At 39.0% G+C, this 21,104-nt stretch overlaps 1 protein-coding gene across 14 annotated transcripts in view; it reads right to left on the reverse strand.

Moving 5' to 3' along the window:
- The window catches only part of LOC127453615 (growth factor receptor-bound protein 10-like), a 123,089-nt gene that overhangs the window by 16,735 nt on the left and 85,250 nt on the right, over positions 1 to 21,104 (reverse strand). For 13 of the 14 annotated variants that reach the window (XR_007899432.1, XM_051720132.1, XM_051720130.1 and 10 more), the window contains one exon: positions 3,224 to 3,380. Coding sequence is in view for 13 of the 14 variants with exons in the window: in XM_051720132.1 (XP_051576092.1) it covers positions 3,224 to 3,380 (157 nt within the window). In the remaining variant the exon portion in view is untranslated. Of the gene's footprint in view, positions 1 to 3,223; positions 3,381 to 4,109; positions 4,900 to 21,104 lie in introns of those variants that run through there. The other variant, XM_051720135.1, reaches the window with a different exon arrangement.

A 21,104-nucleotide genomic window follows, 5' to 3' on the forward strand; every position in this document is an offset into this window, starting at 1 on the left:
GTACTCTCTGAAGTAGTTTAAGAAGTTCTGACATTTCTTTTCAAATTGTATTAGTAATTTTTCACATTATTAATGTCCTGACTATACATTGTGATCAGCTGAATGACACTTTGGTGAATAAAAGTACCAATTTCTTTCCATAAGAGCAAAATCTGTACATTATTCTAAACTTTTGGTTGCCAGTGTATGCTACTAAAGTGTAATTGCAAATTCAAATTGAGAAAAAAATAAATTAAATTCTAATTTTCAAGAAGATTGGATAAATCAAGGCTGAATGCACTTGTAATCACCTAATTAATTTTTTATCAACTTGATTCTTTTAACATAAAACTCTCCTGTCTCCACTTTTTTCTCTAGTCACTGTATCTAGAAAGCATAAAAAGATTTCACCCAATTTTGTATATGTGCATCAATTTATGTGCACTTAAATCCACTTTCCAACACAGATCAGTTTATGACTTTTTCCCCACAACACATCCATCCATCACCTGACACTGGAGATACAGCAGCACTCTGGAATGACAAGCTTTTCCATCATCCTGCCATTCAATATTTGCCTTCCTAAAGAGAGAGTCAGGCATTGCAGAGAGATGATGTCATGCTTTTGCTCAGCTGCACTTCGCACTATTCTAGCAAGTGGATCTGTAACAAATGAGGAACGGACATGCTTTGACATTTTAAGAGCAGCCTGTTTAGAATATAAAATGATACCATATCTTCAGAAGTGATATGATAGGTGTGGGTGAGAAACATAAATATTTAAGTCAATTTTTGCTAGAAATTCTTCTCCCTGTCCATTAGGGGGCATATGCATGAAGAATGTGAAACACCAAAAACACAAGAAGAAGAATGTGAAAGTTAAAGCGGAGATTGACTGAGCAAGGAGGAGAATTTATAGTAAAAATGGTCTTAAATATTGATCTGTCTCTCAAGCACACCTATCATATAGCTTCTGAAGATATGGATTTAACAACTGGAGTCTTATGGATTACTTTTATGCTGACATATGTGATTTTTGGAGCTTCGAAATTTTGGCACTCATTCACTTGCATTGGATGGACCTACAGAGATTATTCTTCTAAATCTTAATTTGTGTTCTGCTGAAGAAAGAAAGTCATACACATCCGGAATGGCATGAGGGTGGGTAAACAGTGAGAATTTTCATTTTTGGGTGAACTGTCCCTTTAAGGCTAAAGTATACTTCGGGTGTCCGCGTTGTGGATTGCTCTGCGCACAGTTGTGCGATCAATATTCAAGCAACTTAATTCTCAAATGAACAAATAATCATCAAATACAGTAAAACTTTTTTGTTTGTTTGTTTTTTGCATTTAAAATCCAATAGTCTCAAAAATTGGAAGGGGCATGTGCCCCCTCATTTTTGAACTTGTATGAGGCTGCTGTCAAACACACCAACACAAAAGCTACTTTTCAGAATTTGGGATTTATGTAAGGCAAGCTCAGATGTAAATGCTCTCATTTTACACACTCATTGGGAAACTGAAAGTAAAAGTGTACACTGAAAGAAAAAAATAGAGACAGTGGGGGCAGATGATGCAGAAAAAGAGAGCAGGATGTCCTTTGAAAATAAAAAGAAAGCAGGAATTATCATTTGCCAAACAAAACAAATAGTGGGAATGAAAAAAGAAATCCTGTCCAGACCACGTACTCAGACAGCTGAACTTCCTGTGCGGCTCGTTGCCATGGACTGACTTCAACTCGACAAAGCGCTGCTCTACTCCCGTGCCGCTAGTGAACCTCACGTTTACGCCACAGGTTATTCAAGGTAACCAATTAACACACAGCATGCGTTAGGCTAGAGATTTGCCCACAACATTCATTCTCTGACAACAACCCTCAACGTCAAAAAACCCACTGACCATGTTTGAGTTAAAAGAACTTTAACTTACTCTAAACCCATGGCTCTCAACTGGCCATTCTGTGTTTGTCCTGATAGGGTCACAGACTAAACACTAAATCCAAATCATAAAATGGAACAAACCATGTTGTGAATAGTTAGGATAACATAATATGCTTAGCAACTTTTAAATTTGATGTTGTTGACGTGAAAGGCAGTGCATAAAATTACACTTTACAATTGGATTTAATTAGGCAAATGCCATTATCCTCGAAAAGCATGAACAAGGTTGCTTAAAATGAGAATAATGTGTAGTGGTTTCTGAGGTGAATGATTGGCTTCTGGTAGCATTAACCAATATAGAAATTCAGTTTTGTGTGATAAACTATTTTAGTACTTTGCTGGACTGCCACTTGACATCAAATGTAAAATCTTGGTCCTGAAGCAAAACCAGCTGAGAGCAACTACTCTAAACAATTTAATACAATAATACTGCCATGCAAATGCAAAACAAAATCGAGCTATGACTGGAATCAGTTCTCTTTGACCAATGGTTCTCAACCTTTTTTCCTTAAAGTGTGTTACTTTATGATTGCTGAGGTAATTTACTCAGTGCGATCGCTTCTCTCCCAGTGCTTTGTGGCAGAAAAATGATGATAGGAAAGCTTGATGGTGTCAGTACAGAAAATAAGGTTTTCTCTCTCTGCCTGCGTGCTGAGCGAGAGAGCACATGATCATCCAAGGCCGTGACAAATGCACAAATAAAGAAAAGTACGTTGAGGACGCTGACATGCTGTCTTACTGGTATTATGCTTTTTTTTTTTTCGAACTTTGACTGCTTTAAAGCATATAAGGTTCCGCATCCCACCCTTTGAACTCTGACGTGCCACAAAGGGGGGGACCCGAGGTTGGGAACCACTGTCTTAAACAATGATTTGTCCTGTGACAAATGGGTTTGGCTCAACTATGCTCAGATTCAGAGAGAACAGAGTGTGAAAATTGCAGTAACTACAAAACACACTAAAATCAACACATTTTTCTTTTGTAGGGCAGTATGCATGCCATTGTAAATTGCGTAACTTTAACATCACACCAGTTCTACTTCAGGAGAAGCTAACTTCCTGTTATGTCTGTCTATGTGACGGGATTTCCCCTTGGTGACTGTTTATCAATTACCATCAGCCCAGGAACATAAAAGGATGAATCAAGGAAGTCTTCTTCTCTTACATGGTCATCATTGATTTCAGCTACAGCACAAAAGACCCTGTAATTACTGCGTCTAAAGTGGTTGACGCACACACAGACACTCTAAAACAGCTCTATAAATCCACACACAGCCCTCTAGCCTACAAAACTAGCCTAGCTTACCGAGTCCCAAGGCTGGATGATGCTCCACAAGTGCCCAACTGTTATCGTCCACACAATGGTTTTTATAGATGAGAAATTGGCACAGGTCTCGTGCCGTCATGTCGGCAGGGATCTCTACCATCTTTCCCATCCCATCCTCGCTGAAGATTTTTATGATCTGAAATAAACAGAAAAACAGACTTTACTTAGTTTCGATGTTAGGAATGAATTGAAACAACAGCATAAAATGTCAAGTACAGAGAAACACATTAAAAATTTTTACTGCGTCACAGGGGAATTTGTATTTTCAGGTGTACAATAGTAATACACAGCAACTTTTAGGCATAATGGCATTTTTATACAAAATATAATTTCTGAAACTTCATAAGCCTTTGACCTAGAGTGTAAAGCCATTAACGCACAAAGTCTTTTCCCACACAAATTCCGGTCAAGACTACATCCTTGCTAATACAAGGATGAAAAATTAAAGAAAATTGTGGAAAATTTGAAATAGTTTGGTGCTAGACACTGCGTCACGTGTCATTGTGGCCCCCCCCCTCACACTCTAGCTTTTCTCGAAAATTCTCTACTCTCATTTGAAACATCACATTTTGCATTCTTTCAGTTCAAATCTTTCGTATATTATGCATCCAGCACACTTAAGCCCATAACACACGTTTTGAACCCAGTCACACCACCGTTTAAAGCTTTTCCATCTTTTCCACCTCGTACACGCCATTTACTGTCTAAATTCCACCATTCACACTCAAACTGTTGTAACCGTGCCCACCGTGGTCTAGTTTAGATTTCTGTTTCATTCTACAGGTTCTATTTTTCACCCCTTTCCTCCAGACGTAAACCAACTCTGGGAGAGCCACTCTGAAGTACCCCGAAGGAGCAATCTTACCTCCCCAGGCCTGAGCAGGCAGCAGTCAGGAGAACACGATGGCATTTTCCCCAGCAGCCTGTGTTCTCCTCCATACAATCAGAGACGAACCCACTCTCCGAATGTCTTCACAAGAGAGAAAAAAATGTACCAAAAAAAGGAAGATAAGGCAGGTCCGAAGCTTTGCAGAAGCTCCTTACTGTCAGTGCTTCAACGTATTCTACCTGTCACGCAATCTCTGTGTTTCTCTCTCTTCCTAGCTCTGGTGCAGGACACAGCATGCAGATGGCACTGTTTCCAGCTTGGCAGACAACTTCTCTCTGTTCCCCTCACAAAGGGTTACAGCCACAGGCTTTTAGGTAGTGAATCAAACCACACTTCCCTAACCAATCATAGGGCTAGCTCAAGCTGATGTAATCATTCCCACACAGGCACAGACGCACACACCCCTCGTCAGACACACATACACATACGCGCAGTCATATGCACGCATAGCCTTAACTTTTCTTTAACCCCCCCAACTCCTTCTGCGTAGCTTTGGTTTCTTTTTGAGCAGCTCATTTTTACTAGGTCATTATTTTCCTCTGAAGTGGAAAAAAGGTGATAGGAGCGATAGAAACGCTGTCTGAACCTTAATCTTCCAGAGTCTTGAACAAGTTTCAAGTGAGGACTTGTTGAAAGTTTGTCTTCCTTTCAAAAGCCCAGCTTTTAAGTTGGTAGTTTGAAGCCAGAATCTGCTCTCACGACAGGGCAAGACTCGTTACAACTGAAATGAAACAAATGCCAGCACTTGAGACCCCTCTCGCTAGCACCCCCCCTCCCCCCAAACTTTATGCCAACATTCCTCCACTAGACCCAAGGAAAAAAGCAAAAAGCTTCATTTGTGACTGCTGAATTCTTGTACACACAAACCCAAAAACACACACAAACAAGGAAAGGACTTTCAGACAGCTAATTCAACAGAAGTCTGACACAAAGAGGCTACGCCCCACCATTTCCATCTTCATTTCTGTGGAACTTAACTGCGTCTTTTCTTCTTTAATGAAGCCACGGTTTCATCTCAATCGGTCCATTTTGACACATGCATGCATATCTGTCTGGTCAGCCATGCTAAAATTAACTTTCTGTGACCACAGGAAGCTGGACAGAAAGGATGACTCAAACCCTTTCAATCCTTTAGGACACTATTTCAGTTATGGGGGTGGGGAGGAGAGAGAGAGAAAGAGAGAGGAAGTCGGGGATCGAGGGCTTGAGGGAGTACTGGAAGCAGGCCAGAAGAAAGAGTCAGTAGGGGTGGTAACATAAAAGGTATGCAAACTCTCCAGTGCTCCAGCTGGCTTGGCTACTCCTCCTATTCTCCTCCTCCTCCTCTCTTTCACTCATCAATCTAGCATTTAGAGCAGTCAGTGGGGAGAACACTGGGTCACATATGTGCTCACACCATCTCATAGCGCCATAAGCTGCAGCCATATTATGAGACGTACAGTGGCATCCATCATTACCCTACTGACCCGTATAATCACATGTCGTCTGGGAGATAATCTGTCAGTAGATGGTTCAGAATGGTTTAAAGGCAAGACTTCAGTGTTCAGTTCTTTTCTTTTTTTTGGGACTTTTGCCATGTTTATAGCTGTCAGGAGCATAGCAACCCTTCTACATGTCATGTGTATAAGGTGTAATGTGTAAACATCTATATTGACTGGATTCACTGAAATTAAAAATATTATTTAATACAACATTGTGAACCTGACAACATTGGGAAAAATGTGTCATATTTAAAGGAATATTCCGGGTTCAATACAAGTTAAGCTCAATTGACAACATTTGTGGCAAAAATAATTTAGACTCGTCCCTCCTTTTCTTTGAAAAAAGCAAAAATCGAGGCAAATTTTTGGAGGGTTTAAAGTAAAAATGTGAAGCTTTTTCTGTTAAAACTCATGTATTATTTGAGCTACAAATTTGATGAAATAGTCATTTTTACAGTAATTTTAATGATTGTTGACATTACATCGTCATGGCAACAAAGTTGTAAAATTGGATGTAACTTTACACAGAAAAGGTTAGTAAGTGATTTCATCACACTAAAATCATATTAACACTCATATTGTTTATGGCTTGTGGCTATACTTTTGAAATATTAAGTATTTGAACGTTTATGGATTGGCCCCATTCACTTCCATTGTAAGTGCCTCACTGGAACCTAGATTTCTGCTTTTTTGTTTTTTTTAAAGAAAAGGAGGTGCAAGTCAAAATAAATTTTTGTGGTTATCAATATTATGCCACAAATGAATAATATGCAATTGCAAATGCAATTAACAGATCTGTGTCACATGTGGGGGAAACAGATTTGGGCCACATTCAGCTGCGGTGTGGAATTAGCTAGTGTGTATTTCAGTGTTTATGGACTGGCTAAATTCACTTCTATTGTAAGTGCCTTTTTGTAAAGTTTTTTTGTTGTTGTTGTTGTTTTTTTTTCTTGTGGTAATCAACATTATGCCACAAATGTTGCTGATTGAGCTTGACTTGTATTGAACCCGGAGCATGAAGTAGGGCAAGTTTTTGAGTAAATAACGACTTAAATGTCCACCTGTTCCTCACATAAAACAATCATATTATTTCAGAAGCCTTGGAATATGTCATACTACCTTTTTGGAGCTTTACAGGCCTTGGTCACTATAAGCTTTTGTTGTATGGAAACTAGCAGTGTGAACATTCTTCAAAACATCTCCTTTTCTAAAATGCCACATGGGTTTGGAACAACATGAGTAAATCAGTACAAAATTTGTATCTTTTGGTGAACTATTTCTTTCAAGTGTTACATAGCACATACGCTACACGCCAGACCATGAGTCCAACAAGTGTTTGTTTCTAAAATTGTTTCTAAAAATGCGAGGGCACTTTTTCCATTGCAAATCTGGAAATCATTTGGATTTAAATCCATATCTCGTATTTTGTAAGAAAAACAAAGCTTAGCGAGCAATCAGACAGCTATGAGCACAAATGACTGCAACAGTCCAACAGCCTTGAGCGGTTTCTGAAGACCCGTCCCTCCCAAAAAACACATATTAAGTTACATAAGACAATTATATTGTCACGCAGGAGCTTTTTTCCCGACAGTGTTGAAAAAGCACACTGCGAGAATGAATGTCTTCAGGTTATTATTTCATAAGTCGAAGAAATGATCATACTAGATTGCGAAAGAATGGGCGCTACCGAAGCCAACACGTAATACCTAATTTTCCAGTCATTAATTAAAGCTGTTAGTGGAACAGAATGGTGTTAACTTTCAGTTCCAGGGTAAGACCCACACTTCCTGTCTTTCCTGTTTCCAGTGTGCTCATGTCTCTGATTCACACAGTGTGAATAGCCAACTCTTTTTCAGTTGGTCAGATGTGTCCATGCCTTTTGATCTGAGACCAGATTTGGGTGTTTCTTCAACGGAGGGCACTTTTGTTTCTTTTTGTTATGTTAAGGTCACACCTTGGAAACTTTCAATGACTTCATCATTTGTGCTACATTTAAAATGCCTTTTATGTACAGATTTTATTGTTTTACCCTGGTCCCTGAGCCAGGCCTTTAATCCTAAAATATGAAAATGACTCATAAAATTATTTTTTATATTAACTATTTAAAACTATAATAATCTTAAGAAAGCGTCAAATAAACATAAAACATTTCAATAATTATTGTGTTAAAATTATTTAGATCAATTGTTACACAAATTGCACACTAACAGTATACTGTTATTGTGCCCAATCAAGCTGTAATTTTGTCAAATTATGCAAGTGTAAACTATCCACTGTTGGACATTGTTAGTAGACTAGTGAGTGTGTGAAAATTGTGTTTAAGGGATTTTCATTTCTAAAAGTCCACAAGGTTAAAAGTCCTTTGGACCCACGGGTGAACTTGATGTGAATTCAAGTTCTCATTGCAAGGAAGCACAGAAACCTCTGACAGACTGTGACAGACTTACTGACCATGAGGATATGGAGTTTTCCGTCATCACTTCTTAAAACTTTCCGCAATTACTTGCATTCATGGGTCTAAGTATAAAGGAAACATAGATAGTCTTTGGTAACTTTAACATGAAAGTATTTCCAGAAGGTGGAAAGATAATGTCTGGCTTTTTGTTACATAATCATACACAAGGAGGCTTATGCCCACAGATTTTCTGCAAAGATCTAAAGGAATAAAACAGTTTATTTACTTTATTTAGTCAGCATCAATTATGTTCAAAACAGCTGCTTTATTACCAGTACACAATTTCATTACTTGCAAATACCAAGGTAGGCTAAAACTTGCTATTAAAAAAATACAAAAATAAAATACAAATAACTCATGTTGTTCCAAACATGTGTGACTTTATGTCTTTGCAAAAATTCCACAGAAGAAAGTCACATGGGTTTGGAACAGCACGAGAGTTTTTGTTCCCTTTTACAACCTATACAGCATTATTGTATATAAACCTAGATGAGTCCCTATTGTAAATGCTACTGTATATGCATACAGTACATAGCTAGATGTGGCCCTAAACGCCAAAAAAAAAATAGCTCTATGGCTGAACTTGATTCAATCGTGGACAGTGGTTCCATGCGTTTGAAATTAGTTTTCTTAACTTAAAATACAGGAGCAAGATGAAATGTATGTGGATCCTTTGTAATTAGCTGGTTTTCTGCATTAATTGGTCATAAAATGTGATCTCATCTTCATCAAATTCACAAGTGTAGACAAACACAATGTGCTTAAGATAACAACACACAAAATATTATAATCATTCATGTCTTTATTGAACACATCCCATTAAACATTCACAGTGCTGTGGAAAAAGTAAGTGAACCCTTGGATTTAATAATTGGTTGATCCTCCTGTGGCAGCAATAACCTCAACCAAGCATTTCTAGCATTTAAGGTCATTTTCCTTCTGCACCACCAAACTTCTACTGAGCTTCAACTGGCACACAGCCACCCTGACATTGTTCTGTAGGATATTTTGATAAACTTGGGAATTAATTTTCCCTTGATGATGGCAAGCAGTCCAGGCCCTGAACAGCAAAGCAGCCCCAAATCATGATGCTCTCTCCAGCATACTTCACCGTTCAGATGATGCTTTTATATTGGTACCCAGTGCCCTTTTTAGACCATACTTAATGCTGCATGTTCTTCCCAAACAATTCAACATTATTATCATCAGTCCACAAAACATTTTCCCAGTAGCGTTCTGGAGTGTCAAGGTGGTCTTTGACAAACTACAAGCGTGCAGCAATATTTTTGTTGGAAAGCAGCGGCTTCCTTCGTGGTGTCCTGCCATGGACTGTTTAATGTTTTCCGTATAGCAGACTCATGAACAGAGATGTTAACCAGTTCCATTGATTCCTTCAAATCTTTAGCTGTCACTATAGGGTTCTTTTTTACCTCACTGAGCATTCTGCGGTGTGCCTTTGAGTAGTCTTGGCTGGACGGCCACTTCTAGGGAGAGTAGCCGCAGTACTAAATCGTCTCCATGTATAGACAATTTGTCAGTTGTGAACAGATGGATATCTAAGCTCTTCGAGATAACTTTATAACCCTTTCCAGCTGTATGCAAAGCAACAATTTTTGATCTTAGGTCATCTGAGATCTCTTTTTTGCGAGGCATGGTCCACATCAGCAGATGCTTCTTGTGAATAGCAAACTCAAATGTTTGAGTGCTTTTTATAAGTCAAAGTAGCTTTAACCCACATCTCCAATCTCGTTTCATTAATTGGATGCCAGGTTTGCCAACTGTGAATGTTTAAATTATGTATTAAATATGTACAAGAACAATACAATAATTTGTGTGTTATTAGTTAAAACAGATTGTGTTTGTTCATTATTGTAATGTAGATGAAGTTCAAACCAGAATTACATTACTGTAGGTAATTCCAAAGGGCTCACATAATTTTTTTGTTATCTCAACACAAACATGTTGTGTAGAAATAACCTAGTTGAATTGGGTAAACCCAACAAAATTATATGTCAATGTAACTCAAAAAATATATTATATTTTTTTATGTACTAACTAGTGAAAGGGAATGTTTGCATGCTAAATACTTAAATCAGTCAGCCTGGAAAGAAAACTCTTTGTTAAAAGATTTTGTTCTAGATAAAAATTAATATTTACATTACCATCTAATTTACAGGGCTCTTTCAATAAATTATCTGATAAAGAATATGTGCATATGAAAAAAAAATCCGGTTCAACAGGATGACCTCGAAATACTTCTGAAAATGCCACTGTCATCACTGGCCCTGTGACTTTATAAATCTCCACTGGCCCAGAAATTTATTGACTGTAAGTCATCCATTGATGAGCATGACAGGACCCCCTCCCTCCTCCCCTCAGGTTTACAAGTGCCTTTTTAATGACCGGACTCTTCCTCCTCTGAGCTGTTGTGTGGCCCGGGCCAAGGCCTGACTTTGCCTCTAATGAGACAGAGAGACAAAACCCAGAGCAAGAACAATTGTAGGGCTCAAGAAAACCATGTTTCATTTTCTACACGACATTGTCAGGCGGCCATGGGACACTAGCTAGCCCCTTAATCACTCCTGCCTGCCTGGCAAACTTTGCTGATTCATGAGTTAAGCATCAAATGCTCCTTGTTGACTAATTGTGTAAAATTAGGTTTAACTAAAATGCAGCACACCATTTATGTGCAAAGAGCACTATGTATTAGATATGTGCCAGGGTGGTCAACTAATCAACTAGTCGTTCAACAACCAACAAGTCGATTAGTGGGTTCCACTACTAACATTCGTATTTTTTTAGTGGTGGTGGTTTTAATGGGATTTTAGAATTAAATGAGAGACCCCACTTCTCAAAGAGCATTTTTGCATGATGATGTCATGGTGTGCTTGAAGAGTGAACAACAGACAGCACAGTAAAACACTCTGCTAGATTTTTAGGTTTAGTCCTTTTATGCACTGCTGCTGTCACAGCAATTAAAGCGCTGCTTCAACAATGCATTTCAAGACGATCACTGTCAGACATTAAATCCTCTACTGTGAGTAATGTCTCCAATATTTGTGAGGTGTTGTGGAGAGATTAAAGTCTTTGCTGATTCTGTCTGACACTTCTTAAATAAATAGTTGTGGTTAAAAAGGCTTAAATTGATGCATGTCATGAACTAGATGTTTTGTGCCTGAACTTTTAAGAGTTATGCAATTTTCAGTGCGCAGCGAGGATCACCCTGAAGCTCTCTGATTACACTGAAGGTGTCATTCTGCATTCAGGATGTGCATATGCGGTTTTGTGCCACTCTCTATTGGAGCCTTTATTATTCCTTACATTGATAATTATGTGTAATAATATGTTATAGTTATTTAGCCTAATTACAGTATTTGATGAATATCATTTAGTCATGCTGAAGTGCTGCACTTTGTGTCTGTATATCCCTCCAAAACGTGTCTGATCAGAGTCAAGTCACCATAACAGAGCTTAATTATACATTTATGGGTTCCTTAACACCGACTAGTCGTTCAGACAACCCAACAACCAGTCGTTAGTACTTTTTGGTAGTTTTGCACACCCCTAGTACAGGCCATAAAACTATAATAGTGTAATAAAAGGAAAACATGAAAGCAATTTGCCAAGAATCCAGTAGTGACATGCACCTACTGGAGTGGCAGTTTTGGCTCACTTGGTACTTTACTGTCCCACAAAGGCAAAAAACTGTAACTACGCCAACAGTGAAACTGAGAAAAATGGCTGTAAAGTTTCCTGAATGTCCAGTCAAAGCACTACAGGGAAAGGTGGTCAAGGTTGAATTGATGCAAAAATGTCTGATGCGAGATGGAGCTTGCCAGTAATTCGGTAGTATAAGGTTGATTGCAGGGTACATGAACTTTTGGAAGCCACATGTCAATTTCCTGTGTGATCATGTTGATTATAAAATAGTCTCACTCCGTTCTCTCTGAATTGGAGCATAGTTGAGCCAAACCCATCCGTCACAGGACAGAGTGAGTTTGGTTATGACTGAATTTTGACAAAATATGTAGCTACTGCATTTTGCCTATGCAGGAGCATCTAAGTGTGATAATACATACCTAACTTAGTAACTTTATTGCAAGACATGTAAGTGTCATTCTGGTGGTATAGTTTTTGTTTAGTGTGCAAGGCGACCCAGATTCAAATCCAAACCTTATATATATATATATATATATATATATATATATCACACACACACACACACACACACACACACACACACACACAGGTATATGCCCTACAAAAAAACAAAAAAATTCATAGTATTTTGGAGCAACATGAAGGAGGGTAGATGATGCCAGAATATTTGGTTTGAAGCAAATTATCTGTGGAAGTTGTGACTCGACTGGACTGACCAAATTTAGACAGTTAGTGTCAATAACAGCCTGATCTCATGAAAATGACGTGACCATGGCCACATTTTTGCAAACCAATATTATATTCTGTATTACATGAATGGCTGCAATGTCCCAGGGACATAATCAGAGGTTTTTAAGGTGAATTTTAGATGGAGGTTTTAATGAGTAAAACCAAAGTCTTTCTAGCAAGTCAGTCCACTGGCGGCCATCTTTGCAATGTTCTCAGGAAGCTATTTCCAGTCATAAAAGTGCAGCTCCTATCTACTTGAATGGGGGAACATCGAAATCTCAAAAACAGTTGGTCAAGATTAGGATCAAAGAACATATTTCAAATCAGCAGTAAAATCTGACAACACTTGAATCATAAATTGTGCTTCTTTACCTCAGATTTTGTCAAAAAGCACAATCTTCTCGGCTTTTATAGCTAATGTGCATGCACATTCTCAAGTTGATTGACAGGCGATGTCTGTATCTAAATGGTGATTGGTTTATTTAGCTGAAAGGCGGGACTCCCTTTCTAAACTCGTTGACCATTGGGCATTCCAATTTTTCCTATTCATTTTAATAGAAGCCCATCTCTGCTAAATTGTCTCTGGTAAAATGTACTTCCCAAACCTAAAACTTTTAACCAAAACCTAACCTATAGTGTTATAAAATCAAATGAAAGGTGAACATAACAGACATCCTTACCCTAAAACAACCTACACCTAAACCTAATCGATAGTGTTTTAAAAGCAATTGTGACATGAAAAGCACATTTTCTGTTTCAACCACATCATTTTGTGTCGCTTCTATGACACTTTTATTTGAAGTGTCAGCTTGCATTCTTGACTGGGCTTGAATCATCTTCTGAGTCTTAAGTCCATCACTCTATCAGGTGAGCTATCGTGGAAGCTAATCACACTGGAATTAGTGTGTAAACGTAGGTGGGTCTGTAATCCAAGTGTTAAACTGTGTTGTTTTTCAAATGATACATTAGAGTGTTTTGATATCATAACATAGCAATGTGTGAGTAATAAAACGAAAAAGTAAATGTTTATAAAGTCATAATCAGCTGTTGTACTTGTGATTTGTGTGAAAGTGAATTAAACGCGCAGTTGTTGTAGTGCCTCTAGTGTTAATTTCACCAGGAAACTGTGGCGGAATGTAGAATTTGGCACCTAAAACTCAATTTTCAAAAATGTTGTTATAGTAATGTTCATTCTATGAGACTAGGAACTACAATAAATGTGCAACTTAAATATCAAACAAGTGTCACCATCAGCCTTCGCTTTTGGGTAATACTGACAAATGTTAAAGTGATTCTATTGATGTTTTCTGTTTATTGTGTCAAAGACAGCATTCTTGACTTGGAAACTCCTATCAGATGGCATGACTCCAGAAATGTAACTACGACCATATGATTAACCTTGAGCTAAAATAACCCAGCGCTGCCTTATGGTTGCTCTGCAGACTCTGGTGGGCCAAAAAAGTGCTGAGTTTGCTTTACAGCTCTGACTGTAGTCTTCACCACACTGAGGTCTCCATGAACCACAGAAACAACTCATCATCATTATCAAAACACCCTCACATAGAGGATGAGAGAGAGAGCAAGAGGGAGAAAGAATGAGAGAGAGAAGAAAAGAAAGAGTGAGAAAGAAATGGTTGAAAAGAAATGTATATGGTTAACAGATAATTAATTAATGCACTTTGAAACAATTAAAATGTCTTGAAATTTTCATTAGTACACTTCAATTTCTCCAATCTAGTCCATATATGAATCAACTACTGAACTACTGATGAAGGATGATATAGTATTTGTTCATGACTTACAATTTAAAGAAAACCAATTTCTTTGAACACAGCAATACAGACCCATAACTTCCCAGACACTAAATCTTAAATGGCCCAGTTGATGTATTCCTTTGGCTTAAGCTTTCTTTTTCATCTGGGCCAGCTAGCAGAGGAACAGAGAGGCTATATATAGATCACACGAACACTATCAGTGTGCATAAATCCCTGCTGTCCGATCCTCTGGCCCCTCATCTCGTTCTAAACCACACACGTAGACACTAACAATCCACTCCTTAATGGACAGCCTTTCTAGCCTGTGGCATCCAACTGAGATCAAACCAAAGAAGAGCCAAATATTTCCACAATAGGAGCAGGGAGTTTGTGTCCTTGGGCAGCAGGAATGCTCATTCAGCCCAACAGCAGATCATTGTCTGTTTGGGGATGAAAACCCAGAACACAAAGGGATGACATCATTACTTTTTAATTTAACAACCATTTGAGGACAAGCAGCAATGTACCAACTCTCCCTGTTCATGCCACCCAGACGATGACTCTTCATAACCAGCTGAACTTCAGGCCATTCACTCAAAGTACATAGTGAAACATGGCACAGATGATTTTACATCTCGCAGTTAAAGGATTCAAAGGGAATATGATAGATGTGCGACGAAATCTAGATATGTTTGATGCATTCTTGGTGCAACAATAGACATGTATTAGCCATATTACCAAGTAATAAATGAATTTCAGAGTCTCTGAATTTATCAAAATCTACATCATTAAAAAATGTGACCAAACACTTGTCCCTCTCTTTTTGTTTTGTTTTTTTGAGTTATAAGCCTTTTATTTTGGGTATGCCACTGAAACAGGAAATCTTTAAAAACACCCTCAGAGCTTAAAGGGTTAATAAAACTAAATTACTTATAAAGCATTCATTATCTCTTTATAGCTTTTGACAGTTTTAAAATAACTTTTTGCACTCTTAAAAACATCATTAGTAAGGTAAAACGTGTATGGAAAAACCATTACGGTGTTAAGTTGACCTAAGTTGGTCATTGCAAAGACAGACTTTGCGTATAAGCAAATTGGTTGACTGGTTATCAGTGGCAATGGTGTCAAAGTTGACATTTTTGTGCCTGGCGCAACACTGACACTAAAGCTTTACTCCACTGAGTTCAATATATTCAGAAACGCTGGCATGAGTCATGTTGAAGTTGCTTTAGAGTATGTGAGTGGATGTCAGTTGTCCTTTTGGACAACCTGTAAGAAAATTAATTTGAAAATCAAAAGTAACAGTCAGTATCTGGTGTGGCCACCAGCTGCATTAAGTACTGCAGTGCATCTCCTCCTCATGGACTGCACCAGATTTGCCAGTTCATGCTGTGAGATTTTACCCCACTCTTCCACCAACGCACTTGCATGTTCATGGACATTACTGGGGGGAATGGCCCTAGCCCTCATCCTCCGATCCAACAGACATGCTCAATGGGATTGAGATCCGGGCTCTTCGCTGGCCATGGCAGAACACTGACATTCCTGTCTTGCAGGAAATCACGCACAGAATGAGCAGTATGGCTGGTGGCATTGTCATGCGGGAGGGTCATTACAGAATGAGCCTACAGGAAGGGTACCACATGAGGGAGGAGGATGTCTTCCCTGTAATGCACAGCGTTGAGATTGCCTGCAATGACAACAAGCTCAGTCCAATGATACTGTGACACACCGCCCCAGACCATGACGGACCCTCCACCTCCAAATCGATCCCACAACAGAGTACAGGCCTCAGTGTAACATTCATTCCTTCGACGATAAAGGCAAGTCCGACCATCACCCCTGGTGAAACAAAACCACGACTCGTCAGTGAAGAGAAGTCCTGTCTGGTCCAGCGAAGGTGGGTTTGTGCCCATAGGCGACATTGTTGCCGGTGATGTCTGGTAACAACCTGCCTTACAACAGGCCTACAAGCCCTCAGTCCAGCCTTTCTCAGCCTATTGCGGACAGTCTGAGCACTGATGGAGGGATTGTGCATTCCTGGTGTAACTCAGGCAGTTGTTGTTGCCATCCTGTACCTGTCCCGCAGCGGTGATATTCGGATGTACCGATCCTATGCAGGTGGTCTGCCACTGCGAGGATGATTGGCTGTCCTTCCTGTCTCCCTGTAGTGCTGTCTTAGGCGTCTCACTGTACGGACATTGCAATTTATTGCCCTGGCCACATCTGCAGTCCTCATGCCTCCATGCAGCATGCCTAAGGCACTTTCACGCAGATGAGCAGGGACCCTGGGCATCTTTCATTTGGTGTTTTTCAGAGTCAGTACAAAGGTCTCTTTAGTGTCCTAAGTTTTTATAACTGTGACCTTAATTGCCTACCATCTGTAAGCTGTTAGTGTCTTAATGACCGTTCCACAGGTGCATATTCATTAATTGTTTATGGTTCATTGAACAAGCATAGAAAACATAGTTTAAACCCTTTACAATAAAGATCTGTAAAATTATTTGGATTTTTACAAAATTATCTTTAAAATACAGTGTCCTGAAAAGGGGACGTTTCTTTTTTTCTGAGTTTACAACCATTTGGTTATGTCATTTCTTGGGTGTGTTCAAACAGGGGGGTGCACGTTAACAGAAAATGCATTCAAAAAAATCTTGTTAAAAATTGCTTTATGAAATAGTTAAGATTTTTTGTTATCAGTTAGATATGAGCAATGGTCTAAAGCACATGCAGTGAGATTATTTGGTTGTGCTTTATTGAACAGATGGTGATGTGGGCTATGAAGCTATAAAACATTTTAAAAGACTGACTTGTCTTGTTTAGGCACAACATCAATCACAGAGGTTTAAACGGTAATATATTTAATTTTCCAACTTGTCAAAATCATGTTTGATGAGAAATTATAAGTTGGCAAAGCAAATCCATTAACTTCAGATTTAGGCTGTTAATTCAACATGTTATTTTAGTACAACTAATTACAGCAAATATAGCACAGTACAAAATAAATAAATAAAAAATGTCATGCAAGTCTGCAGTCAGCCCAGCCTCAGGTGCTACTACAAGCAACACACCTCGCCGAACCACAAAAGGTTTTACTAAGAGCAGGAGCAATTCACACAAGACATGTTCTTGCATTCAAGAACAGCAAGATGAAATGTAAAAGATGGAATAGAATGTCCTTCTCCATGTGTACATGTGTGTATTGTCTATTCTATATTTGAATGGCAGAATAAAGTCATGTTTCTGAATTTTCTTCGAGGGGGTTTCTCAGCAAATACTGTTATATGCGATCATTTGAGTAAGTTAATTTGATATATTTCATTCTCCTTTTTTTAACAATTGATTGACAGGCCTACTTTAGACACATTATGTTCTCCAAATAAAATGTTTTATATTTACTGGCCAAAGATTTAGCATAGGTATCATATGGGCTCACTGAGATTTCTCCTTAATTTTCTCCAAGGATAAAACAGTTAACCTCTTGTCTTTGATATAGCTGAACCACTTTGAAGGGCCCAGCTCAAAATCTCAGTGTTTGAAATTGAAAAGCACTGCTCTAAACCATCAGTAACCGGAACATGTGGATTTTGGATGGGGTGACTAGAACTGACTAGAATGAGGTTCTCAGACTGAGCCAGCAGAAGAATTAGGCCAAAAATGAAAGTGCTTTCACATTTAAGACATTGATTTCTGTATAGTACAGTTCACTCTGCCTTGCTGGGTCTTCATAATGAGGTTCGTCTGGGCGGCCGCCAACTTTTGCTTTCTCTCTCCTCCTCCATTTTACTCGTTTTTCTGGACATAATTACAGCTGCAAAATTAAGTTAGCTGCCAGTTCGCATTTCCTATTGAAAAAGTTTGCATGCTCACAAAGAAGGCGGTAGCACATTTTGACCTTTTCTGCTTTTTCTTTTTCTCTCTCTGTCCTAGTTTCTTCATTTTTAAAGACAGGCATTCCTGTGTTCCAGATGAGAGCCAAAAGCTTGATGGCTATGTGCCATCTGTGTGACCTACATGAATCCAGCTGCTCTGTGCCTGAGCTCCTCAGCTATAAGTCTTCAAAATGCTGACAAAGCAGTTCAGGGCAGAGTCACGGCACCCTGGTGAACGTGAAGGGTTAAAAACAACAAGGAAGATAGCCAGGAGCTGAAAGCCATATTGCAGATATTATTTCTAAAACCACATACTGCTCTAGTGTGGAGCTTTCAGTCAGGCTAGATTGATTTAATGTGCTTGTTAACACAAATGGAAGCCATTTCTCTAGCATATTTTATATTTCTCTTTTTTCTTTCTAAATAGTTTCTCTTATCCCAGCTTAATATGCAGAGACATCTATAAGTAAGCCATTTGTACAGTGGCCCCACTTAAGCCACACTTAAAAAGGCATTACTGTCACTGCAGCAGATAAAATATCAAAGAAAGTGGCATTTATTTTGAAGAAAGGGAGCACACTTGCAAAGCAAATTGTCACAAAAAGAAGTTTGTTAGGTTTTAAATGATAAAATAGTACTTCAAAATGATTATAAAATGGTTAAAAATGAGTACAAAAAGTATTTGGACACTTTTTGGTTGTCAAACATTGTTAATGGGACACCTGTGGCTACTCTGCCAGGACACATGTGTGAACTTGAGAGGAACTGATTTCATACATCTACTTAAAATTACCTTGGGACATTGGTTAAGAGTGACTACAAAAATTGCTGAGAAAAGTGGAAATTTGTTTATTTTCATTCATACATTTTCTAAGTGTGGTTTAAATATCCAAATAATTTTTGGGGCCACTGTACTGTATGTTGATTGCCCTGAAAAATGTAATCTGTGGTGTTTTTTTTTTTTTTTTTTTTTTTTTTCAAACAATGGGGTGAGTTTGGGGCTGAACTATCTGCTTTCTTACCAATAGCAGACAGCGGGAGTGTTCAGGAAACCTGTTTGAAGACAGTCAAAGTTTTTGCAATTTCATTTGCCGTTGCTAGTAGTGCATCAATTACACATTTCACCTTAAATTTCAGGATCTAGTTTTAGATTCAGTATGAGATAGGGAATGATCTTTTAAACATCATTATAAGATTCAGAAAATTTAGGGACAGATTATGGTCCTGCCAGGCCCCAGGGCACCAGCCTCATGGAAATTCTCCCCCTCCACTGCCTCAACATATAGGAAAGAAATTTAAGCGAATCTAGAAATGGCATGAAAGTCATGTTTTTGTGTCTCATTTTCTGGTGTTATAGCATTATGTGATCACTCCTAATGCACTCCGACTGTCTGAGTTAATTGCTTCTGAAGGGCTTCAAGCCAAACTCACGTGAAAATATAAGTGATTTTGATAGTAATGTTAGTTTAAACTTAACGATAACGTAATGGCAAATGTTCTTGGTCGTTGCAGGTTAATACAGGTAGTGTTAATGACAAGCAGTGACAAGGGAGGAGACGCCCGCTTATTCTATTACTGTGACGATGACAGAATGAAGAAACACATTTTCAAATACACACAGAATCTAAAACTTTTTCCTTCATGTGAAATAAGTGCTCGTAGGTTTAATCGGAGAGCCTTAAAATAACATGTGAAAGTGCAGAATTTAGGACAAACAGTTATTACTATTGCATAATATAATATGATATTCAGGTTGGCTGGGTTCCAAAAACAAAAGCCCTAATACAGATAATAAAATTTTTAATCATAATTATTTGTATAACAATTAATTAATTAATTGTCAGCCAAATTTCATAATCAGGGTACCTTTTTAAAAAAAATTTTTTTTTATAATCATTAAATCAGGGCCAGGGTAGCTCAGCAAGTATTGACGCTGACTACCACACCTGGAGTCACGAGTTTGAATCCAGGGTGTGCTGAGTGACTCCAGCCAGGTCTCCTAAGCAACCAAATTGGCCCGGTTGCTAGGGAGGGTAGAGTCACATGGGGTAACCTCCTCGTGGTCGCGATTAGTGGTTCTCGCTGTCAATGGGGCGCGTGGTAAGATATGCATGGATCGCGGAGAGTAGCATGAGCCTCAACATGCGGAGTCTCCGCGGTGTCATGCACAATAAGCCACGTGATAAGATGCGTGGACTGACGGTCTCAGAAGCGGAGGCAACTGGGACTTGTCCTCCGCCACCTGGATTGAGGTAAGTAACCGTGCCAGCACGAGGACCTAGTAAGTAGTGGGAATTGGGCATTCCAAATTGGGGAGAAAAGGGGGTAAAAAAAATAAAACATAATTAAATCGCAAAGCAGGGTCCTCATACATGACCAAAACACACAGACACACATGCACACACTGGGCCTCATTCATAAATCTTTAGTAAATATTGTCACCGTCTTGGTGAGTCCGCTGGTTTGTTCCAGTTTGTCATTACATGTTCTCTCTGTTTTGTTCAGGTGTTGCTGGCTCGCATAATCAGCGTTGCCATGGAAGCCTTGATTGTTTCCATGAATGGGTAGCACCTGATCGGTATTAGGTCCCTGACTATATTTACCTCACTCTGTTTTGTGTTCATCGCTTGATTGTTGTTTGAGTCCTGTTGCTTACCACTCACTCCCTCTACCCTAGTATACCCTGTTACGCATTCTGTGCATTGGTTACCAGTCTGCGCTGTGTGTGCCGGGATTGTACCATCCTGTCTGTTGCCTCACCTCCGTTGACGCTTCTCCAGAGTTCCCCTCAGTGATACCTCTCTGCACCGGGACTACTCCACACATGACCACTACGCACACAAGCCTACGAACATACTACTCTCTGAGGATTCCTCCAGGATCTGCTCAACACTACCACTACACACACAAGCCTACGAACACACCATCCTTCTCCACGCTGCAGTCGGTGCCGGGGTTTCCCTGTTGAAGCTTTACCAGCATTGCTGTGTTGTTAAATAAATATCAGATAATTGTCTCTG

Source organism: Myxocyprinus asiaticus, chromosome 16 (assembly GCF_019703515.2).
Source record: "Myxocyprinus asiaticus isolate MX2 ecotype Aquarium Trade chromosome 16, UBuf_Myxa_2, whole genome shotgun sequence".
Classification (NCBI taxonomy): domain Eukaryota; kingdom Metazoa; phylum Chordata; class Actinopteri; order Cypriniformes; family Catostomidae; genus Myxocyprinus; species Myxocyprinus asiaticus.